The sequence below is a fragment of the Phascolarctos cinereus genome, unplaced genomic scaffold (genome assembly GCF_003287225.1).
Source record: "Phascolarctos cinereus isolate Bilbo 61053 unplaced genomic scaffold, phaCin_HiC Scaffold_7;HRSCAF=346, whole genome shotgun sequence".
Classification (NCBI taxonomy): Eukaryota; Metazoa; Chordata; class Mammalia; order Diprotodontia; family Phascolarctidae; genus Phascolarctos; species Phascolarctos cinereus.
Genome location: NW_027556180.1, coordinates 180,639,229 through 180,663,850, shown reverse-complemented (window position 1 = coordinate 180,663,850; position 24,622 = coordinate 180,639,229). Strand labels below are relative to the sequence as shown.

General features: G+C 38.2%; 1 protein-coding gene across 1 annotated transcript in view; it reads left to right on the top strand.

The window, feature by feature from the left end:
• SLC9A4 (solute carrier family 9 member A4) overlaps nt 1-17,620 on the top strand; it is an 86,447-nt gene extending 68,827 nt beyond the window's left edge. The window contains exons 8-12 of the mRNA XM_020987893.2: nt 370-531; nt 6,408-6,504; nt 9,931-10,062; nt 12,287-12,374; nt 14,588-17,620. Of these exons, the coding sequence (XP_020843552.1) occupies nt 370-531; nt 6,408-6,504; nt 9,931-10,062; nt 12,287-12,374; nt 14,588-14,940 (832 nt within the window). The 3' untranslated portion in view covers nt 14,941-17,620. The remainder of the gene's footprint in view (nt 1-369; nt 532-6,407; nt 6,505-9,930; nt 10,063-12,286; nt 12,375-14,587) is intronic.
• Nucleotides 17,621-24,622: the final 7,002 nt, after the last annotated feature.

Genomic DNA, 24,622 nt, shown 5'->3' with positions numbered 1-24,622 from the left:
TTTCTTACAATTGGAGCTGAGCTATGCTGTACCTCCCCCATTCCCCACTCACTCCCACTTTTTGCCCTGATTGCAGCTTGTCCCTTCCCTTTGTCTAGTTGATTTCCAATATATGCAGGCCAGTGGGCCATCATTTCCTTCTTTCTTTTCTTCATTTAAAAACACACCATTTTGGGGAATGGGAAAGGATTGTTGTTAAAAGGCTAAGACAGCTATGATTCCACGTCTTTTCTCAGTGTTTTAAAAAGTAGGGATAAGTGATGCTGATAATGCTCTCTCTCTCTCTCTCTCTTTCTTAAACACACACACACACACACACACACACACACACACATCACTGGCTTCTGAAAAGTTGTTTTTCATTTTCAGGTTTAAGAAGTTTGACCACAAATACTTACGGAAAATTTTGATACGAGAGAACCAGCCCAAATCGAGCATTGTTTCATTGTATAAGAAGCTGGAAATGAAACAGGCTATTGAGATGGTGGAGACTGGGATTCTAAGTACCACAGCCTTTATGATTCCCCTCCAGTAAGTAAATCTATTTCTCAACTTAGGAACTGTGTGCCAGAATTCAATGGTGACTGAATCATCGAATTTCAATTAAAGATAATACTTTGTCAATAATAATAATAATAATAATAATAATAATAATAATAATAATGACAATTTCATAGCTTTGGAGCTGGAAGGGACCTTAGAGACCAAAGCCTGCCCCTTTGTGTTACAAATGAGGAAACCAGCACAGAGAGGTTAAGTTACATGCCTGAGGGTGCCACAACTAATAAGTATTTGAGGCTCAAGTTGAATCCAGGTCTTCTTGATTCCAAAGTTGATAGTTATCCATTATGTCATCCCACCTCTTGAGTCATTAGATGGAAGCATGAGGAACAAACTTCCCATGTGTTAATATTGGCTTTTCCATTTAGAAATTCCCCAGTTCATTTCATCTTTTATCTTGTTTCTGCAAAACCCTGTTAAGCAGATGTTAGCCCATGCAAAGATCCATGACATCTTGGTAAAACGACAGCCTAGATTTTACACAATTATCTTTGTTCCCCCGCCTATCAATATGTTTTCTCTGAAAGCCCCTCAAGCCTTGTCTTAGGCTAAGTACTCTTGGTCAGTGACTGCTCCTGTAGTTTGAGCTCATTTCTTCTTCGCCTCTATTGCATCCCATTGACCCTCTTTCATATGTGCTGACCAAGGTATTATGAAATGGAATGAATGGAGCCCCCTTGTGGGGTTGGAGGGGTAAAACGATGAGGAAGTGGGAAAAATAGAATGCTTGGTGGGTCATATATGGAAAGTCATGTGGTTCCAAGTACATTTAGAATTGTGTTTAAAGGCAAATTCTGTAGGAGTCTATAGGGAGGTTTGGGGACATGTGCAGTATTTCTGGTGAGTATAAATTATTGAGGAAATGTGGTAAGGGGAAATTAAAAACCACAAGATAACAAATTTAGGACTCAAGGGGACTTCAGAAGCCATCTAGCGTAACACTGTAACACTCGCAGATGGGGAAAAGGGGTTGTCCTCTTCTCCCCACTGAGTCTAACTGATTTGCCCAAGGTTATACAGATACTAAGTATCAGAGGTAGGTTTGGATCCAGACTCTCTGATTCTAAATCTAGCATTATTTTCCATTGTATCATAAGGGAAGACTGGAATGTCTATAAAAAAGGAATATGGGAATGTGAAGCAAATCAATGTAAGCTTTTCTTGCCCACCCCAATTCCTCATGAAAGAAAGACCTTTTCCCATGAGACTTCTTAAATCTGATTTTCTCCATGTATGTGACTCACTAAGAGTGAGCTAGAAAGATTTGAAAAGTGACATTAACTTTTATTTTGGGCCATTATCCTACCAATTAATAAATTACTGCATCAATTCCTCTAAGAGGTAATGAAACTCCAAAAGGTACTTGATTTATTTACTAGCTTATGGACTCAGAGATTACTTAGGTTGATATAACAATTATTTATGGGCTCATTTAATTCAACATTCTTTATTAACTACCTGCTTTGTACAGAGTGCTCTTCTAGGTCCTCCCTGGGAAGAGAAATAAAGCATGTATCTCAGTCCCCATTTGAAGCTGATAATTTAGTAGTGATAATATGACATACATAAGTAACTAGAGTGTAAAATAGAGCATAAAAAGTGCATAAAGGAAATAGGGATAAAATGGTATGATGTTTCCAGGTAAGAAAAGATAATTTCTAACCTAAAAGTCTAAAAAAAAAAGATCAGGAAAGAATTTTTAGGAGGTGTTCCCTTTGCAGGGTGTCTGGAAAGATGAATTGGATTTCAGTGATCAAAGATGGAGAAGATAGAAGGTGAAGGCATTCCAGGAATGGGGAACAGTATGGGCCAATGTGCAGAGATGAGAAAGCACAGGTCCACTGCAGGCCATAGAAAGTAGTTTGGTTAGGCTGGTGCATAGAGTGGTGAAAAGTAGTGGCAGATGAAGCTGGAAGGGTAGGATTAAAAACATCCCTCCTCATCAAAGCTTCTTTGGAAGCTAAAGATCGCCATTAGATTAAGAAAGCCACTTGAGAGAAGAATTAGCAATGAAAATCAAAAGAAATGGCACTGAAGTCTACATTTGTTAACTCCTGGATAACTCCCTTTTCTTTAGATAAAATGATATCACCAATGCCTTTTTTGCATGTTTTGTGTAATGGAGATAGGACTAAATTTGGATTCAGAAGATCTGATTTTAAATATATTATGCACCACTTGTTTCTTGGGTGACTTTATACAAATTCCTTTATCTCTTGGAAACCTAGGGTTACTCATTTGTAAAATGAGGGGGCTAAAGTAGCTAAAACTAATAAAGGTCCTTTCTAGCTTTAAAATCCAGTCAACGGTCCTATGAGGGTTTTAAAAATTATTATTATTTTGAAATATCTATCATTTCAGCAGTATGAATAGTTCCAGTGTTTTGATGAGTTTGGGGTTTTTTGTTTGTTTTTTCTTTTGTTTGTTTTTGGACTGGATCTGTGATTTCACTGGTATAAGGAACTTCAGGAAGGAAACTCCCTCTACCAATGTAGATCAGCCCCTGCTCTGCAGTTTATAGTCTCATTAAAGAATTGTCCTGAGCACTGAGACATTGTGACTTCGCCCAGTCTTACAGTAAGTTTGCGTCAGAGGCAAGATTTGAACCCAGGACTTCCTAATTCTGAGGACAGCTCTCTCTCCACTGTGCACATTACCTGATGATGAACTGAAGGCTAAACTGCTGGTGATGAACCACTCCAAACTTAAGCCAGTCCTTGGATGACGGATATATAATTTGTCATTGGGCCTGCTGTCAAAACCCTTCCATCTTGGAAGGGCCCACTAAAAGTTAGGCTTTACTCTACCGTGAACTTTAAGGAACCGGGTCACCCCCACACCATGACCAAGCACCAGGAAATAGAGAAATAAAGTTTTAGTGAAGATCAATCTTCCATAGCCTGGAACAAGAATTAAGCTGTGCTGTGGAAGACATCATCCCTTTATGTGTAAACATGTGTGTGGATTAGTCTGAACTGCTACTGCCAGCACTTATAGGGCTTTTAATCATAATTTTGGAAATGCTTAATGGAAGTGTGTTTGAGTTAGAAAGTGAGGAATTTCCTTGGCTTTCCTTTATTACTCCTTCAGAACTTGTTTTGGGTGTGTGAGTAGCACTTATCTCAATGAAAAATCAGCCTGGCACGTGGTTAAAAATATTTTGGAGCTTGACAATTTAAAGGCATAGTTCTCAATCCTCTGTCCTCTGACTTTCTTTCCTCAAGGCAAAATATAAACTTCCTTTGTGTTCAAAAGACCTATCTGGTGAAGTCAGTTATTTCTATTAACAACCCCCTTAGGTAATGATTCAGGGTCAGCAAGAGTCTTCTCAGGTAAAGATTTTCTTTTTCTTTTTACTTTTTTTCACTTCCTTTTCTGAACCAATAGACCTGCGGGACTTTCAAAAAAAATTAGATATAATAGAAAAAAAGAATAAGTAGAAATTACCCTATGATGACAGTTTCTGTATTTAGATGGCAACTGTTTGATCTTATGGAAACTCCTAAGAAGCCTAGCGAAAAGGAATTCCTCTGTTGAGATCAAGGCAGCTGACCTCTGAACAAACAAACCTTTATACAATGTTAGGAAAGAAGCTTGTGGACTGAAGCCACTACTTAAATGGTAACACTCTATGGACTTATAATGCCAAATACTAACTTGCATACACCACTCTTCCCCTGAGTTTTGTTCAGAGTGGTATTTTCCCCCAAGAATTTGTTTGGTGTTCTAGTTTCCAATACTCAGTAAGAGTTCGATGCCTAAAGATACCAGAGAATAACAGCAACAATAATTCCTTGTGTTTCTATAGTGTGCTATAGTTTTCAATGCACTTTCATATGCATCAAATGAGATGCATATCAAGTGCTTTGCAAACCTCCAAGTGTGATATAAATATGAGATGCTATTATCTGATTTGATCCTGACAACACTGTAAGATAAACAGGATAAGTATTCTCATTCCCATTTTCAAACGAGGAAGCTGAGGGGGCTAAGAGGCTCCTTTGAACTCAAAGGGTTAGTGATTGGTGGATGTGGTTTTTTCTGTATTGTTTGTAACAATATTGGTAGGACTTCTAACCATAGTTTTAAAATTATCATATGATAGAAGTAAAAATGAGGAAGTCACTTAGTTCAATTTTTGTTACATGAATCTTTCTTTGGGCAAGGATTTGATGTGTATATTAGTGCTGGGTACTTAAAGCGTTTACTCAGGACCCTAAATCTCAGAAGTAGTAAGGATTGCAGTGACAAGGGTTTTTTTTTCTTTTTGTTTAATATTATTGTTAAGATTGAAAAGACATGAAAAATATATTTTAACTGTCTGAAATGTTAAGACATTATATCTTTTAAACCCTCAGTAGTTGAACCATTTTATATAAATGAAATCAATAAGCAATTTCAGGGGGAACTTCCTTAGAACTGATTATACATCTAACCACTATCAGTATAGAATAACCGTTTCCCTTTCCCCAAAAACTTCCCTTTCTGACAAAATTCCAAAAGTTAGAAACAGATCATATGGTGCTAGTGTAATTTTTCCATTAGAGCTGGGAGATAGTGTGATATGGGAAAAAATAGTGCCAGCACCATGTATACCACCAGTTTTTTATTTGTTCTGCATGGGTGCTCACTAGTGTGACCTTTTTAATAGATACTGAGCAAAATGTCTTTCACCCCTACCTCCATCCCACCCCAAACCATATTGTGTATCCTTTAGGCACTAGCATTCTCTTGTGTGTGTGTGTGTGTGCAGCAGCCATTCTTTCTGTAGGACCCCCACTGAGTTCTTTGTCTGAAAGTGGAGCAAGAAATCTCCCCTGTGAATCAGGGATCAAAATTCTGTTCCCTGATCACATAGAAACTAACTGTACTTAAAAATAAAATGTCACACACACTATTTTATAGAATACCCATATGAGAAATGAATACTCCAAATAGTAAAATTAGTGGTGAGTAGATAAAGTAGTATAGGGGGAAAAAAAGGTGGCCTTTGAATCAGGAAGATTTGGGTTCGAGTCCTGACTGTCATCTACTGGCCATGGGCAAGTCACTTCATCTCGTAAGATCCTAGGAAGTCTCGAAGACTATAGGCTGTTGAATAGTTGCCGATGTGCATTGGTGAAGGAACTCTAACTCTAACAGTTCCCTACACCTATAGAACTGCAGGTCAAACCAAAATTAATTTGGAAGTAAATTTGTATGTAGATGTGATTAAAAACAGAGTAACTATTGTGTTTGGGGTATAAATGAAAAGAAGCAAAGAAAGTAATACAGAAATCTTTCCTACTGATGGATCTTGAGTCAGATTGTTCCAGATGCATTGAATTTCAGATAGTATTCACATCTTACTTAAGACAGATCTAATTCCCTTTTGGACAAGAAATACATGTTAGAGTAACAGCTTTGCTAAAACCTCGGTTAACTGTTATGCTGTTATTTTTACTAACATACATTGTCGTTCAGTTAAGTTGCACTAGACGTGTTGGCTTTTTCATGACTAGTTTTCATTTCATTTAAGTTTTGTTCCAGATTATCTTTTGCTTGTGTACCATCAGACACATCTTACTAGGCATGAGAGCAGATAACTCAGGAGTTACTGTAATACTCCCTCAAGCCATCAAGATAAATTGAACTGAATTAAATCTGACTCCTTCTTAAGTGGTCAACTTTAAGCTTGGGAGAATGCCAGTATTGTTTTAATACCATATAAATCTAGGTTATTTCAGTGGTTTTTCCTACATGACTTTTTTGGAGATACCCATCTTGGTAAAGCAGTGAACCATTTTTCCAGCTGTTGTTGTTGCTTAGCAGAATAATGCCTGCCTTTCCTCCCCTGAAACATACAGGGCACAGAGAATTCAAGGAACCAAAAGGCTTTCCCCTGAGGATGTGGAATCCATGAGGGACATTCTGACACACAACATGTACCAAGTTCGACAAAGGGTGTGTACCAGTCCTTCTGGGCTCTTGTGACAGGAGCTTGTCAATCATTGCATTTGATTGGCTTACTTCCTCTTCATCTAACCTCAGCTAAACCCTTTCATTCCTCTTATGTTAAGAAAGTGGGTTCTACAGAGGAAAGGGGAAGTGCCCACATCTAGAAATGTGTGGTGGGTTGTTTTGGGCTTGTCTTTTTGTCTTGTTTTGGTTTTCTTTTTTTTTTTGGTTTGTTTGTTTTGCCAGAAAGATGAACTGCGCAACATAAAAGAAAAGACAGATCCAGTATCTTACTCTAGGGGTCAGGCTACCCTAGCCTGAGAGACCTATTCTCCCTGTATGGAACTATCAGGTCTTCCTCATGCTTATATCCATGGCCCCACAAAAAGAAAGACTAAGAAATTGTTCTTTTGGTTAGCCTAAGGATAGTTCAGAAAATTCCTGACTTTTCTCATCGTTGATTCTTCTCGTCTTCCTCGGGATCAACTTCAGGCTGATTCAGTGTTTGCCCCTTGGCTCTTTGTGCCTAAGTTCCTAGTTCTGGACAGAATCTGAGAGATGCTCCGGTCTACCTTTCTCACCTCACAGATGAAGAAACTGGGGCCAAAAAAGTTTAAATGACTTGACCAAGATCTCACAACTCTTTAGTGGCAGAGCTGGGTCTAGAATTCTGTTCTTCAGTTTTCTAGTCCTATTCTTTTTCCAATTATATCAGGATAAATGCTTAAATGAAGAGTATTAATGTTTGCTGCCTTCTCTTTCACAAAAATAGCCCATTAAGGGGTGTGTGTCTATGAAGGAGTCTATACCTACTGAAAGAATAATTTTTTTTTTTTACCATGCGATGGCCATAAGGGTAGAGAGATAACCTTAGAACCAGGAAGGCCTTAGTTCCAAGCACCACTCTAACACATCCTGGCTCTGTGACCCTGGACAAGTCACTTAAGTTTTCAGTGCCTTTAAGGCTAAAAGTTGCAGAGAAGGGGCCGACCTGCATTGGCAGAGGGAGTTTCTTCCCCAGTGAATTCCTTATACCAATGAAATCACAGCTCCAGTGTTAACTCTATGTCTATAATTAATAAATCAGTCAGTAAATATGTATTGGCACCTACCACATGAGAGTCAGCATGGCCTCAGAGAGGTGAGAGTTGGCCTCAGGGTCAGGAAGACATGGGTTCAAATCCTCCCTCAACTATATTCTCCTGTAAGTAAGTCATATTAATTCTCTCCAAGAAACCCTTTAAGGCTGTAAGTTGAAGGGGAAATGCTAACCTACATTAATAGAAAAAAAATCCTCATTGAAAGTTCCCTGCACCAACAAAATCAATTGTTAATCAATGAATTAAATGTCGACTCTCTGCTAGGTAAGTATTCTCTGGTCAGATGACAGTCTGCTAATTTTGCAGAGAATAAAATGAGAAAATATTTTTAAAGCACTTTTTAAACCTTGAAGCACTATATAAATGCTAGTAGTAGCTGTCATTGCAGTCATAGTAATATCTCTTGATTTCTTTCCATATGTGGAAGGTGGTTCAATTTTGAGCCAAACTAATAAGTAAAAGTTCACAGTGAGGATGGCCAGAGAATGGTCTATTCTTTATAGCTCCAGGACCTGGAGGTCTAGCTTAGCCCCATATTATCTTCAAGGAAAAAGGAATTCCCAGGATCCAAGCAGTTCTTAATTTAGGAGTGGCTGGTTTAGTTTAAGAATTTGAAGTCTCACCGTGTAGGTCTAAGGTGAGCTCAGGGTTCTCATTAAATCACTGAGGGCCATTCTACTGTGAATCAGTTCTATGGATCATTCCTGTAGTTGAAGTCTTTTCCCAATGTTTGCTGAATCAGGGAGAAGCTACGTTTCAGACTTGCTCTATCTAGGGATTTGGGGTAGATTCCCCCTTACCCTATCCTATTCTGTGTTTTCAACGGGATGGGGAATTGGAAGGGATGGACTAGAACACAACTAGCCTCCGGAGGGTGAGAAGGCATTATTATCTCTCTTTTTTGCTTTCGTTTCCCCTATTGTAGAATAGGGGAAGTCTTTCTGGGACTCAGGAGAGATCAAATTGGAGTGATGCCCCACTGCTGTAAGCAATATGGCAGATCTGAATAGTACCATATTTACAATCCTCCAGGTGGAGCCACTGGCCTCAGACATTAGTTGAGTCTTCAGATGTGAATCAGTGGTTGACTTATTCAATCACTGGTGAGACCTTAAAAGTCAGGCCACTCCCAGCATTTTCATAGTAATGTCTTCGGATGAATTTTTCAGTTTCAAAGGGCTGGAATAGGAGAAAGAGAAAGAGTTAAAAAAAAAAAAAGAAAGTCTTGTACCTATGGCCCCATATGCTGGACCCTTAGACCGCAGAAGTTGATACATGTCCCAAATGTTTCTCTTGGATTCCATAATCAATATCACCTTGGTGTTATAGATGCACTATTCTATACTTCAAAAACAATGATAAAACAATTCATGGTACCTGACTGAAATGTAGATATTTTGTTTAGTCAAAATGCCTGATGTCTCTGTAACATCATATGATGTCAATTCCAAAACTTTGAATGTGCATTATAAATTTATAAGGCCAGAAAGCAAGAAGAAATATATTTCCTGTATATCAGTACAGGAAGCAAGAAATAGCCAAGGTTGTATGAGATGGATCAGAGGAACATTGAAAGGCATTTCTGCCCTTCTCCCCACTCTCACCCAATTATCTCCCCAAGCAGACCCTAAGACCAGAAATTCCAAATGGTAGTTTTCTTTTAGGGCAGCTAGAAGGCACAGTGAACAGAGAATTGAGTCTGGAGTCAGGAAGACTCATCTTCCTGAGTTCAAATCAGGTGTGAGACACTTACTAGCTGTATGACCGAGGGCAGATTACTTACTCTGTTTGCCTCAGTTTTGTCATCTGTAAAAAGAGCTGGAGATGGCAAGCCACTCCAGTTTCTCTGCCAAGGAAACCCCAAAAGGGGTCACGAAGAGTCAGACACAACTGAAAATGACTAAACAGCAAGTTTTCTTTTAGTTTGAGGTTTTGATAGCATCTGTTAAAATGCAATGCAATGAAGTTATGCTGGGAATGATAGTGCAGTAAGCCTCTGTCACCTAAGATTATATCAATACCAACTGTTTATCAGATTTGTTGTATGGTCACCTGAAAATCTCTGAGGAACTGGGACATAGGGTAGGTTAAGTTTGAAGGGGGAAGAAAAGATCTCAAGTATATGAGTCTCTACTTAAGAAAAGCATATTTAGATGGGATCTTAGGTATCCAGGAGGCAACATATGCACCAGATATCTGGGTAAGTTTATTGAAAGGGGAAAAGGAGATCCAAGAAAAATGAACTTAAATTTGTGATATCGTCTATGGTTGAAAGCTTGCAAAATGCTTGTAAAATGAGCAGCATGTGCCTATAATCCCATTCTCATTTCAGACCCTGTCCTACAATAAGTATAACCTGAGAACAGAAACAAGTGAGAAACAAGCAAAGGAAATTCTAATTCGTCGCCAACATACCTTCAGGGAAAGTCTAAGGAAAGGCAACAGCTTGCCATGGGGAAAGCCGGTACAAGTTGTCATTTACTTACTTGGAGTAGAAAAATTTGTTCATATATTCATTCATTTATTTGTCAATATTTATTGAGCATCTATAATACTTAACCTGTTTCTGTAAATTATAAAACTTAAGCCCCTTGAAATTAATTTTTACATTCACATAAATCACTTATTTTAATTTTTTTGGCCTGGAACTTCTAAAAAAAAATAAGGTGTTGGATATCATGGCAGCCTCCTCTCCCTTCTTCCAGGCCTCAGGAACACGTTGATCCAGACCAAAAGTTGAATTTGTCAAAGAATTTCTGAGTGTGATGTGATCTTTCCATTATATGTTAGCACTGAGGTACCAATAACCAACACGTTCCAAGTCAAGATTCTTCTAGGAGGCCTATTGTATTCCAGGATTGATTCAGTTTCCCAAAAGACCCTATTGAAGTCTACCAATCTACTGGGCTGGATTGGTTCCGGTGACCCCTTAGCATAGGCAGGCAAGTTTCTTGAGGACTATGTGAATTATTCCATTTTTTTTTCATTTACTACATTTAATACCCATAAAAATTGCTAATGATTTAAGCCTTTAGCATGAAACTGGGTAAGAGTCATCTATAAGGCAAAAGATTGAACCCTATTAGCTACATGTATTAGCTAATTGGGCAAAAACTGGTTTTGCTATAACTATTATGCCTTGGAATTAGGAGGCTGCCTTTGACTCCCTCTGGATGGTAGATACAACATGAGGGCATGAGTCTTAAAGGCTTAGATTCACCCCAAGTTAAAATGGATTAGAATTAGTTCTATGCATGGGCTGCTACATTTTTGTTATCACTTCTCTCGTAATGAATCTGAATTCTTCATACAAAATTATACCCAAGCCAATTTCCTTAGGGTCTCTCCCAGAGAAAGTCAAGGTCTGATCTGATGTAGTTCCTATTCTTGTATCATAGTGTGGAATTATGATCTGTTGTAGACCCTATTCTACTACCATATATCTAGAGGGGTAGCAGGGAGCTTTGAGTTTGTTTCCAGGGCTCTTGGCATTTAAGTAAAGAGTCTTTGAACATCCATTATAAGCTAGAGTGGCCAGGTGAACTAGTGATGGGTACCAGTAAAGACGCAAGCATTTCACCCTTCTTAAACAAAGCACAACTTTAATCAATTATTTCCATGATTCCAAGTATTCAATGGCTCCCCACTGCTTGTGGGAACAAGACAGACTCCTGATTCTGGCACTTAAGGCTCTGATATGTCTCCAAATACTTTTTTCTGCTCTATCTCACACTATTGCCATATGCATATATATGTGTATGTGTGTGTGTGTGTGTATATAAATATATATATATACACACATATATATATATACACACACATATATATATATATATATATGTATATATATGCATGTATATATGAAATGCCATCTAGACTCAATTATTTGATATTCTTCAAATATGCTCCCTTTTTTCTGCTTCTATGCTTTTTTGCCATTTTGCTCCCTTCATCTGGAATAATATCCAAATCCCATCCATCTTTCAAGGCCCATACACAATTTTACTGTTTTCATGAAACCTTCTTTGATTCCTCCAACAAGATGTGATCTCTCCCTCTTCTGAGCACCCATGAGATCACAGATTTATGCCTGGAAGGATCCATACATACTATCTAAGCCAACTTCCTCATTTTAAAGATAGGAAATTAGGGTCCTGAGAGGTTAGTCCTTTGTCCAGTGCCACAGAGGTAGCAAATAAGAGGAGGTAGGGTTTGAACCCAGGTTCTGTATTTTAAATCCAGGGCTCTGAGCCTGAAATCAAGAAGACCTGAATTCAAATCTGGCCTCAGAAACAAACTAGCAGTGGGGCCCTAGGCAAGTCACTTAACCTTTTTGCCTCAGTTTACTCAATAGTAAAATGGGGATAATAATAGTATCTATCTCTCAAGATTGTTGTGAAGATCGAATGAGATAATATTTGTTAAGTGCTTAGCATGGTGCCTAACACATAATAAATGCTTGTTTCTTTCATTTATATTTGAATCTCCTTTGGCATCTACCATGGTGCCTTGCATGAAATAGGAGTTCAATAAATATATAAGTTGAACTACTAAAATGGTTAAAAGCTAGTGGATTAGATTGGAGCCATTATAATGTGTGTCTCTGTGTGTGTTGTCTAATTTCATTTACCTTCTCAAACTCCATCACTACCAACTAACCTATTGTTTAATTTTCTCGTTTCATGTAGAGTGGCATCAAAAATATCCGCTACCTCTCCTTCCCTTATAGCAACCCTCATTCAGCAAACAGAGAAACAGGGACTGGTGTTTTTACAGGTAATTTATCTGTTTGCTTTTCTTCCTCCAAAGAATGAAAAAGACCCGTCTCATGGGTCTCTGGAATTTTGCTCATTTCAAACTACCGAAATTTTTTAAAGGTGTTTTACTTATATGAAAGTAATTCATGGGTGTCTGACCACAATATTTTAGCAATTGTTTTTCCCTTTTGCATTTTTAAATTTCTTGAAGTCTATGAATTTCAAGAGCCTAACAAAAAACAACAATCCCTCCCAACCTAAAGTTGATAGAAAAGTATTTTTTAAATTCTTAGAGACACTCAAAGGTAAAATTGTCTTGTAGTCTTCATAGATATGTTTTTTTTTTGTGACTTGATTTCTTTTCTATTTATTTTTTTTAATTTTAACATTTGAAAGAATATAGGAAACTGGATTTTAAAGCATTTCAACATAGTTTAAATCTTTGGGAAGTGTGTACTTGTTTCTATCTGGTAAAATATCATTCAAATATAGATAGCTCAAATGATCCAAACTCCTCAGCAGAATTTTTGCATTAGAAATTATTTCCTCAGGTAGCACCTTCAGGGTATATGAATGTACCATTTATAATGATGCTCAGGTGGACCCATGATGTCACTGACTGGATACTCCTTCTGATGATATAGACCATATCTTATCCATGCTGACCTCTGGTCCATGTCCTCCTATAAGTTCAACACAAGGAATCCACTTATCATAATTGAAACCTTCCATTCCTTTCCTCTGCCATTTGAAGCAACACTAGAACTCTCTTCCTTGTTATTCCTTACCTTTGGCACAAAGCAATCATTCACCTTTTCTATCACACCTTCCTGATGACATCTTTTAGACCTGCTCTTCTAAATTCCTCCCTTGTCTCACAACTGGCAGCTTGCTTTCACCCACCATGCACCTCTCCATATGCTCCCTGTATAATACTAATTCTCATTTCATTGAAAACAATTGTGTTCCATGTATTGGAAACATCTAGGTATTTGAAAAGTACAATATGAGTAGAATATGAGACCTGGGTGATGTCACTCACTTCATTTCATGATGAACTGTATTTCTACTTATCACCTTGAAAACTGGATGCTGAAAACATGTGAATGATATTTTTCAATAGAAAGATTTATATTAAACCCCTCAGTAACTTCTTGGCTATTATCTCTAATTTTTGTTTGCAAACAGGCTGACTATTGCATTAGAACAACAAGGTTTGAGAAGCACTTTACACTTTTTATTTCATTTTATCCTTATAAAACTCTGGCAAGTGGCTGCTATCATCAACTGTCAGGGAAAAAGAGGTTAAGTGACTTTCCTCGGGTCACACAGTTAGTAAATCTTTGAAGCTAGATTTAAACTCAGGTATTCCTGCATCAAGGTCTGTTGTTCTAGCCATTGTACCACCTATCTGTCTTGATAAACTAAGGATAGTGAAATTCGTAGAATTGAACTTAATATTATTTATAGCTATGTGGCATAGTGGATAGAGCTTTGGGTCTGGAGTCAGCAAGACTCATCTTCCTGAGTTCAAATCCAGCTTAAGACACTTCCTAGCTGTGTGACCTGGGAAAGTCACTTAATCCTGTTTGCCTCAGTTTCCTCATCTGTAAAATGAGCTGGAGAGAGAAATGGCAAACCATTCCAGTACCTTTGTCAAGAAAATACCAAAGGGAGTCTCAAAGAGTTGTACGTGAAAAATAACTGAAAGCTTTAAAAAAGAAATATTATCAGAATACTAACATTTTTCTGTTCATAGTCACATTTAATTTTCTGGGCTTCAATTATGCTTTTCTGTGAGCTGTATGACATCACTAGTGTTTGTATTAGATTTTAGAAACAAAGTACTTTATAAGCATTAATCTGGTAATGAAAATGGTCACTCATCTACTAATCCAGAGAAATAAGAATTTCTGCAGGAGAAATGTACCAACATAAGGGAGAGTAGGCTGGTAGAAAATGGGCTGGAAATTTTGGGGTATTTATTTAAATTATTGCAAATGTGTTAGATTTTACCCTTTGAGAATGGAAATGAAGATAATTATACTGAAGAGAAAGTTGTGGGAGATGAAAATCACAAGTGACTTGCCTAATGTAAGTGTCAGAACCAGGAATGGAGTACTCTTCCCTTCAGTATTCCATCAGCACATGTTGACCATCTGTGATGAATACCTTGCTCTTTGATCCTTACTCCTTTCAAATTGTGCTTGTTTGTTTGTTCTTGTCCTTTAGATGATGATAGCAGTGATGCAATCTTCTTTCCAGTTACATTTAAACCACATGGTCGAACAGGGTCACTTCAAGAAAGAAGACAGCAGCCAGAGATGATTCCAATGGAGAGGTTGCGTAGAGGGGGGAGATCTTTAAACTTGGGTGGCCAAAGAAGTGCTGCCCGAGGAGACCAAATGAGCAGAGTAAGGCCTCCTTTAATACCAAAACCACAGTTTCATGCAGTGGATGAGGAGTATGAATCGGGAGAAGAAGAAGAGGAAGAAACAAGAGTAGTGGGACCTAGATGGACAGCAGAACCTAGAAATGGAAAAGAATACCACAAATCCCATAGTCCTCTGCTCCCAAGAAAATAATGTTGTTCTCTGTAAGACTTTGCCTTCCTCTCCAGCAAGTTAGTCTTCTGCATTTTACTTGTCACTTTGAAAAAGGAATTTTCAGAGTTTTGAGGAGGACAATTAGGTTGGGTTTGCTTTCCCAAGCTAAGGAAAAGATTAGATAGGTATCTGTGAAGGCAGAAGAAAAACTATCTGTGGAAAGGTCAGCAAAGTCATGTTTTGGAACTCTGACTATTAACTAAGCAAGTTGAACCATATTCTTAGCTGACACAATTTTGTGGGAGAATTCCTAATGGGTGGTAAGAGATAATTATTCTGAAGGCAATTAACTACTAAGAATCACCATAAAGTGGTATAGCATGAGACTCCAATCCATGCTAGATAATTCAGGTAAATGAGTGGTGTGTGCTGTCCCATATGAATGTGTAGCTTTTAACTGTGTGCTCTGGTGTATTTACCACTTGGACATTCATTATACAGTCTCCTATTTCTGGAGTAGATAAATCCATAGAATCAAAAATTTAAAAAGTTGTTATTACTTTGTAACATTTACTCAATACTAATAACAGGTAATACATAGACCATAGGACTAGTCTCTGTGAAGTGAATTTGTAATATACAGTGTGACCAAAACCTGATGTTTCAAGCCTCAAAAGCAAACAAGTTTCCATATCATTATCATTCCAGTTGAATGTTTGAATATCATCATTGAAACAAGGACATTGGCTGAGTGTTATCTTTGTGTAGTATACTCAGCAAGGCATTGGGAAGACAGAAGATCATCTAGTCCAACAACCATATTTTACAGATGAGAAAACTGAGGCCTGGAAAAGTGAAGATATTTGCCCAATAAAGTGCAGATGTCCTGAACTCCTGCCCCATGCTCTTACAAAGCAGTCCCTGTCCCCAAGGAGCTAATAATCTCATATAGGACATAGATGCCAGTCATCATTCAATCAGTGGATAACAAAATAGGATTTGTCTATTTTTTTTTTTGCCACACTAATAGTTCTTATTTAGCCTTATAGAAAGCATCCAACTCAGGGCAATGTTCTGGTCACATCAGTATAACTCTTCATTTAAAAAAAAATGCCCATTAATCATATCTATAATACTGGTTCTGAAAAGTAATGCTTTATTGAAAAATCTCTCTGAAACTTTTCTTGATTTTTTCTTTTTGGCAATTGGGTTTAAGTGACTTGCCCAGGGTCACACAGCTACTAAGTGTCAAGTGTTAGTAAGTGTCAAGTGTTTGATCTGAGGCAGGATTTGAACTCAGGTCCTCCTGACTTCAGAGCCAGTGCTCTATCCACTGCACCACCTAGCTGCCCCACAACTTTACTTGATTTTTATAAATATTAAATAATAATAATCTCTTTCTATGTTGAGTGACACATTGAGTCCAGAGTTCTCAAATTGTTTTACAAAGATAAACTTTACAGTACCATAATAGGGAAGTAGTAAAATATTATCACGTTATAGCCTAGTAACCTAATGCAGAGAGAAGGTATCCAAAATGAGCTGTCCAATATCACATAGAAACTTGGTGGGACAAATTGATGAGAGCATGACTTGTCTCATTTATTTCTAAATTTCTTACACTCTCCCAAAGCTATACAAAAAACCAATCTTCAAATGTGTATATGTATTAATTGGCCCAAAACAGCAAGCAATAATCAACTCAAAGGGAATCAATTTCATTATGTAATAATAGTTAGCATTTATGTAGTGCTTTAAGCTCTCAAGAAACTTTACAAATATCATCAAATGTTCACTAGCCCTGAAAGGTAGGTATGATTATCTTCCTCATTTTACAGCTGAGGAAACTGAGGCAGGTAAGTGGTCAGGTGACTTGCCAAGGTTCACACAAGCTACTAAATATCTGAGGCTGTATTTGAATGCAAGTCTTTCTGAACTATGACTCAGTACTATCGTCCATTGTGCTACTGGATCATATGGTAACCTTTTACTCTTACATGCTAGTATCATTTTTCAGGTAGTTTCAAGAAACTGGAAATATTATCTCATCAAGGTATGGGATACACTGGAACTGAGACCTTTATCATTTTTAGACATTTGTTGTAGTGGCATTTGGCCATCTAGAAAAGCTGTATTGGCCCTGACAACTCTAAGAAGTCTGATGAAAAAGGGATAAAGGTACCTCTTAACAGAGCAGTTTTTGCCATTAGCGGCTGATTGAAGGAAGCACAAGAAATAAGGAGGCCCCTTTAGAGATCCTGATTGCTGCAGTCGACTTGAAGAGTTCAGAGGGGGAAAAAAATGGCACCCATTCAAATCAAAATTAAAAAATGATAAAAGCCTCTTTGTTTAATCATCCAATATTGTCTCAGTCTACAATGCAATCACCATTTCATACTTTCCTTGTTGGCAGTGCAGGCTGGGGATTGGTCGAGTGTGTAATGGGCACTCCTGTAATTCCCCTCAGTATCAGTTTTACATAATGTGCTTTCCAACAGGCATCAAGAGCCCGGCTCTCAATTGTGAATCTGCAGTGTCAACAGCATGGTTTCACTCTTGGCTAGATAATAAAGGACTTGCTCTTTTTCTTTTCCTTCCAGGGAAGGAAACAAAAGAGCAAAAGTATTGTTATACCACTTAGTTTGTCTTTTCCAGTGACACCAAGGGACCTATTGCGGGAGAGTGGGTTGACTTTCTGCTGTCAAACTTAAAAGGGTAGCAAGAGACATAATTTCACTTAGTAGCTTATAGATTTACCGTATATGAATTTATTTAAAGTTTTTCCAAACCTATTTACATTTTTAGCCTCTTTCTTTATTTCTTTCTTTTCTCTCTCCCTTCCTTCTTTCTCTCAGAATTCCATCACATTTCTAATTTTTCTGGAAAAAAATGAATAGAAATATGGAGTGGACTGTGGCTTCATTGAAATAGGGAATTCCAGAACTCCTGCTAATGCAGGTTGTGACCTTGCAATTTATTATCTTAAAGAATTACCTAGAAAAGTAAGAGTAACTTGTCCAGGGTCACACAACTGGTATGTGTCAGAGCCAGGACTTGAACCCAGGTCTTCCAAGCTCCTGCTCTAACTTTCTACTATGCCATATTGCCACACCTTAGGCACCTTGAAGGAATAAAGTCAGGAATTAGATTTATGACCTTTTTATTGCCCTTTCTTCAGGATTTTCTTTATAGGAGAGTAGGTCAGGAGCTTTATTCATACTAAACTTCTGGGAAAGGGCTACAGGTTATGTCAAATATGGTTAAAAGAGATATTGGCTTTACTGATATAATTCATACCCACCCAGAAGAGGTTTCCACCCATCTTGGGTAGTGGCATGATTTTATTGGAATAGGAAAGTTCACCCTCCTTCCTGTACCTGACTGTCCTTTAACTGGAACAAAATCTTTCCCATTATGATTAGAAATAAGGCTTAAAATACAAAACAAAACAACTTGGCACCATATAAAATCTAAATTGATATTTAAGGCATAAGATAGATATTACATACTTTTATGAGCATATGATAATAGGAAGGAAGATGGGAGTAAAACACTGGGAACCCATAGATGGGAAGGGGGGTGCTTTGAAATTGAACAGCTAAACCAAGCTACCAAGCTACCAAGCTAAACCAAGTATGTTCCTGAGTTAGAAGTAGGCAATAAAGAAGACTACAAGATCTTGTAAAATGTATATATATCAAGAAGGCTAAAGCCCCCCAGAAGTAGATCTTCTAATGAGTGTTCATTTTCTTCAAATATAAAATGATGAGGATGGGCTAAACGGCCCCCATCCCTTTTAGGACTCTCTACGAGCCAGGTGGCTATGGAGGGAGAGGTTGAGTACAGAAAAATGAGGCTAGGAGCACTGAAGACAAACATCCCTTATTCTCCAATTTTACCATCTGCAAGGTTTAGGGGATTAAATAAAGACAGATTTGAGTTAATATTTCCTTTTTTTTTTTTGGCTAGGCAATGGGGTTAAGTGACTTGCCTAGGATCACACAGCTAATAAGTGTTATGTGTCTGAGGCTGGAGTGGAACTCAGGTCCTCCTAAATCCAGGGCCAGTGCTCTATCCACTGCACTACCTAGCTGCCTTTGAGTTAATATTTCTGATCAAATTACAGTCTCATGTCAACACAGGAATTTTTGCATAAAGGACCTAGGCTTTCCAGTTGACAAGATGCAGTTGAACTTCATTCTGCTGGGACCTAGAATGGGAGAAAATTATAACTGGCCCAGAGGGGAGGAATCTCCATATTTGGGGGGTGGGGAGGGGAAGGAGGAAGGAATTCAGAGGGCTTTTAAGTCCAAAACTTCAGATTATCCTATTGTTAGTCAATCAGTATTTATTGTAGGCTTTGTGTCTAAGGGGTGCTTGTCCCCTAAGGACACAAAGAAAGGTAAAAAACAAAACAACAACAAAACCAATCTCGGCTTTCAAGTGGCTCACACTTAAAACAACATGCAAATTACTGCTTGTACTACAAGCAGTGTAAATGGAGATAATCTCAGAAGAAAGACTGGAGCAGTGGAAAGTGGGAAAGGTCTTCTGCAGAAAGTGGAACATGAGATGAGTCTTAAAAGAATTCAGAGAAGCCAGGAGGATGAGGAAGAAAGGCATTATAGACATGAAGGACATGAAAAAAGGAAGAGTATATATAAGAAAGAACAAAAAGCCCAACGTCCCTATGTCATAAAGTACATGGAAGTAAGCAAAGTTTAAGAAGACTGGAAAGATCTTAGGAAGGGGCCGGGTTGTATGGTTTTGTATTTGATTCTGAAGATAATAGGGAGCCACTGGAATTTATCGAGCAGTGGTAGATAGAGTGACATAATCTGCAATTTAGAAAAAATCGTGTTGGGCAACTGAGTGGACAATGGGATTGAAGTGAAGAGAGACTTGCATCAGGGAGGACAACTTAAAGGTTTTTGCAACAGACCAGGCATGAAATGGGATGAGAGCTTGGACCAGGAAAGTAGCAGAGATGTGTACAAGAAATATTGTGAACATAGAAATGACAAGACTTGGCAACAGATTGACATGTGTGAAGTGAGTTCAAGAAACAACAGTAAGGTTGTGAGTCTGGGTGACTCAGAATAAAAGAGTTCAGAAAAGGGGAACCTTGGGAGGGGAGTGGGAGAGAAAGTCATATCTGTTTTGGACTTGTTGAGTTTGAAATGGTTAGAGGACATCTAGTGCAGGATATCCAAAAGGAGATTGGTGATTCAAGACCAGAACTTGGGAGAGAGGTTAGGGCTAGACAGCTGAGTACATAGAGACAGCTGAACCCATGACAGCTGATGAAATCACAAAGCAAGAAAGCACAGAGCAAAAAGAGGACACAGGGCAGAGCTGTGGGGTACAACCATGGTTAATGGGTATAACATGGATGAAGAACCAATAAATGAGACTATATGAAGAACCAGGGAGGAGCATTGCCATAAAAATCTAAAGAGTAGAGAGTATTTAAAAGAAGAAGGGTACAATCAATAGTGTCAGATTACAAGAGAGGTCAAGAAGGATGAGGATGAAAAATTCATTAAATTTAACAGTTAAGAGATAACTTTGATGAGAGTAATCTCAGTTGAATGATGATGCTTGAAGATAGATTGCAGAAGGTTTACAATAGAGAGGAAAGGAAGTGGAGGCAATGAGTATAGATCACTTTCTTGAGGAGTTTAGCCAGGAAGACAAGGAGAAGTATATGACAGTATCTAGCCAGGATGGTAGTATCAGGTAAGATGTTATTTTTTGTAAAGGATGAGAGAGACATTGGCATATTTCTGGGCAGCAAGAAAGGAGCCAATAGATAGAGAGAAGTTAAAGATGAAAGAATAAGGATAGTGGGAACAATCCATGGTAGAAAACAAGTTGGGATGAGATCAAAGGTAAATGTATATGTTCACCTTTCAAGAAGAAGGTTCAGTTCTTCATGTGAGACAAGGGTGAAGGAGGAGATAATAGGGGAAGATGTCAGTGATATGAGATGAAGAGGAGGGGTGGAGAAGGAGCTCTCAGTGAACAGCCTAGAATTTTTTGATAAAACATGAGGCAATGCCCTCAGCTGAGAGAATGGGAAAAGGCATGCCATGGAAGGCTTGCAGAAATATGACAGTTTTTGGAACAGCCTCTATGGTAAGTGGGACAGTCAATTAGTTAGGTGAGTGTAAAAGTATGATCTTTCTGCTGGGAGAGGCAGAAGAGATTGTGCAGCATAAATTTGTAGTAGATCCAGTCAGCATGATTTTGTAAGGCAGAGGGGGAGATGGAATGATAATTATGATGAGATCAAGAAATTTAACATGGAAGTAGAACATTTGTTGGTGTTGGAAAGATCAAAGATATAAACAATTGTGTGACTGAAGCAGAGTGGAGGAGTAGGCAATGGAAATTGAGAAGAATGAGAACTAGGAAGTCAGTGTATTTGAGGGTATCAATATGGATATTAAATTTCCCTGGTAAGAAGACAAGAGTTGGAGTAAAGAGAAAGGCTCTTAGTCCTGCACTGAGATTATTGAGGAAGAGAATGACCTGAGATTAGACAGACAACAGCCACCAGGATCTAGACTGGAGGATAAATTTGAATAGGTTGAACCTCAAAGGAGAGAATGTTGCCGGTAGAGGGAGAATCTGGAAGTTGAAATGATGATCAAGGAATGTGCCAACTCCCTGCCATGATCAGTGAGTCAGGGAGGTATGAAAATTCACCTAATTATAGAAAGGGTGTCCAGGGATTCAGTGTCATCAGGAGGAAGTCAATAAGAGCCAGAAGATGGAAGGAGTGAGAAAAGTAAAGAATTAAGATGAAACATATACATACATACATATATATGTGTACATATATGTATATGTGTGTGTGTGTGTGTGTGTGTGTGTATGTATGTGTGTATGGATGTATATGTTTTCAATTATGGAGCAGGTACCCAGAAAGTCCAGTGCAGAGGTGGGTAGATTTGTAATGAGACTTTGGGGATTAAAGTTGAGGGAAATGGGAGTAAAGAAGAAGGCAACTGGGAGTAGAAACATAATATATCAGCAACCAGAGGTTTAGAGTCAGTGGTTTAGAATCAGGTTTAGAATAGGTAGAGTATGAGGAGGTAGGAGTATGCTAACCATTGAGGAATGAGTTCAGGCAGAATACCAATGGCTGGGGAGCAGTCTGATGAGGGAAATAGGTAATTAGGTCAACTCTTCCTCGAGGTCCAAAGTCATAGCAGATTGATGTTATATCCTGGGAAGCCTTATAGCAGTCTAGAATAGGGAAAAATGTGGTCAAGAAGTATCAGTGGGAGTTGGGTCGGGTCTGAAGACTGGCCTTTGGAGAACTGCAGAAGGCTCAGGAACACAGAGGTCAGAGGAAGACGACCTAGATCTGGACTGACTTGAGATCAACTGAAAAGGCCCTGGAGGGAAGTGACTGGAGGTGGGTGGCCTGGTTCTTAGGTTGATGCAGGGCTAATTTTCCTCCTAAAACTATTTCAGTCTAATTTTCCCCCTAAAATTATTTCTTTAATATTAGAGAAGAAAGCCTATGAGAAAGCGTAAGATTTTAAGTATGGGGAAATGTTGCCGTCATACCTACCAAAAATTAGAAAAGATAAAATACTGCTTCCCTTTTAAAATGCTATAAAACATATTTACATTTTTCAAGGATTTTGTAATTATATTTCATACATAAATAAAAGAGTTGAGGGTTTTTTTCCCTTTCTCCTAACTCCACTCTGTCAATCGTCTTATTTCTAATTTCCTCTGAGAAAAGACAACAGTGTGAACAGAAAGCTTTCTCTGGGGCCATCAGTCAATGTTAATTGCTAATTGGGTAAAAATCCAAGAGAAACTCAAAGATACTTGTATCAATGCCAGCCAATCTTGCAATTATAAAGTGTTTTGTTGTTTCATCTGTACCTGGTAATTGATTTAATAAATTTTCTTCTTTCACACTGGGACCTTAATGAGCTCTAGTTCTGTGGGTGCCTCAGTAAATGTGATGGAGTAGAAATCAAATTTTCCATTGCCCAGGCTTACATTCAAGATGCTAGGCACTTAGCAAAGCCATCAAAGCTCTGCTAGGCAGGTGGAATGGGAGATGATGTTGACAAAGTGGATAAAAGACGACACTTGGGGTGGAATCTTGCTACAAATACTAGCTGTATAATCATGGACAAATCATAAACTCTCAGAGCCTTTGTTTTCTTATTTTGTGATAGGGCTAATAATACTGGCATTGCCCACCATGCAGAGGGATTGGGAAGAACATACCTTGCAAACTCTAAAACACAATATAAATGTAAGTTAATTACAAAATAAGAGGACCATGATTTCCAGTTCTAGTACAAGGTGACACAGAAGGCAAATCAAAGTATGAAATCTCGATGTTTATTCCACATTCTCAGAAATCAGTCTGGAATAGTGAAGAACTTAACAACTGAGTGCTTTTACACCAATGTCCCTTTCTCTGATGCAGAAGACCTAGTAGCAGGAAACAGAGGTACTCCAAACGATCACAATGTATTTATTCATACTTCTGCATAGGACCTCTCTTTAAAAATGACTAAATGATTTTCCTTGGGAGCAGTGGAGATTTGGAAGTTCTGTTTTCACAAAATACGTGGGAGATAGAGAAAGTGGATGACAGCACAACTAGTCCATTCATTGGAATTACTAAAATTATTTCGCTGATGACTCATGTAAGCAAGGAAGGCACTGTATGTTTTTTGAATTGGATTTTCTTTTGAATGATAATTGCTCTGTGGGTTTTGTTCTTTTTAATTAGCCAATCCTCAGTGAACAGATGAGGAAGAGGCAGGGGGTGTGACCCTGACTTTAAATTAAAGTATTATGAAAATAAATTGAATGAAAATTATATGGTTGCTCTGAAATGAGTAAACTTGTTCACTGGAATCAGCATCTCAAATTATTGGGGTATCATCTTACAAATGAAAGAGGCAGGGAAACTCAGAAAAGAAAAAAGCCCCAAATGCTACCTAATTCAACCCATGTGCTAACAACATGCACTCCTACAATAAACCCAACAAGCACTCTCCCAGACCCTGCATAAAGACTCCAGTGAAGTAGTATCTGCTACTCTACTACTACTATTCCAGTACTACTCTACTATTCCATCTTTGGATAACATCAATTGTTAAAAAGATTCTATCTAACATCAAACCTACTTTTTTCTCTTTTCAACTACCACCCTTTACTCTTAATGTGGGGTTGCCTCTTGCAAATAAAAGCCCTTCAGATACTTGAAGGCAATTTTCTTCTTCTCCCTGAGGTATCTCTCCATCATGCTAGAGCTCAAATGGATTGGACTCAAAGCCCTTTACCATTCTAGTTGCCCTTGTCTGGACATTGCCCAACTTACCTATGCTCTTCCTAAACTGTATCATCCATCCAGAACTAGAAACAACACTCCTGGCATGGAAGTTGTGCCTCTCCTCATTAGAGGAGAAGATTTGATTATTTCTTTTAGATGCCACACTACATTAATGAATAACAGTTTAATGTTTGTAGTCTGATAAACCCCCAAGTATTTTTCAGATAAGTAACTATCTTATTGTGGCATAGATTCATTCAACTGATACATAAGATTTTACATTGATCATGATTAAATGTCATATCACTGACAAATTTCAAAGAATGATAGTTTGAGAGCTGGAAGGGAAATAAGGAAAGGAAATAAGCACTTATTAAGTACCTACTATGTGCCACTGTG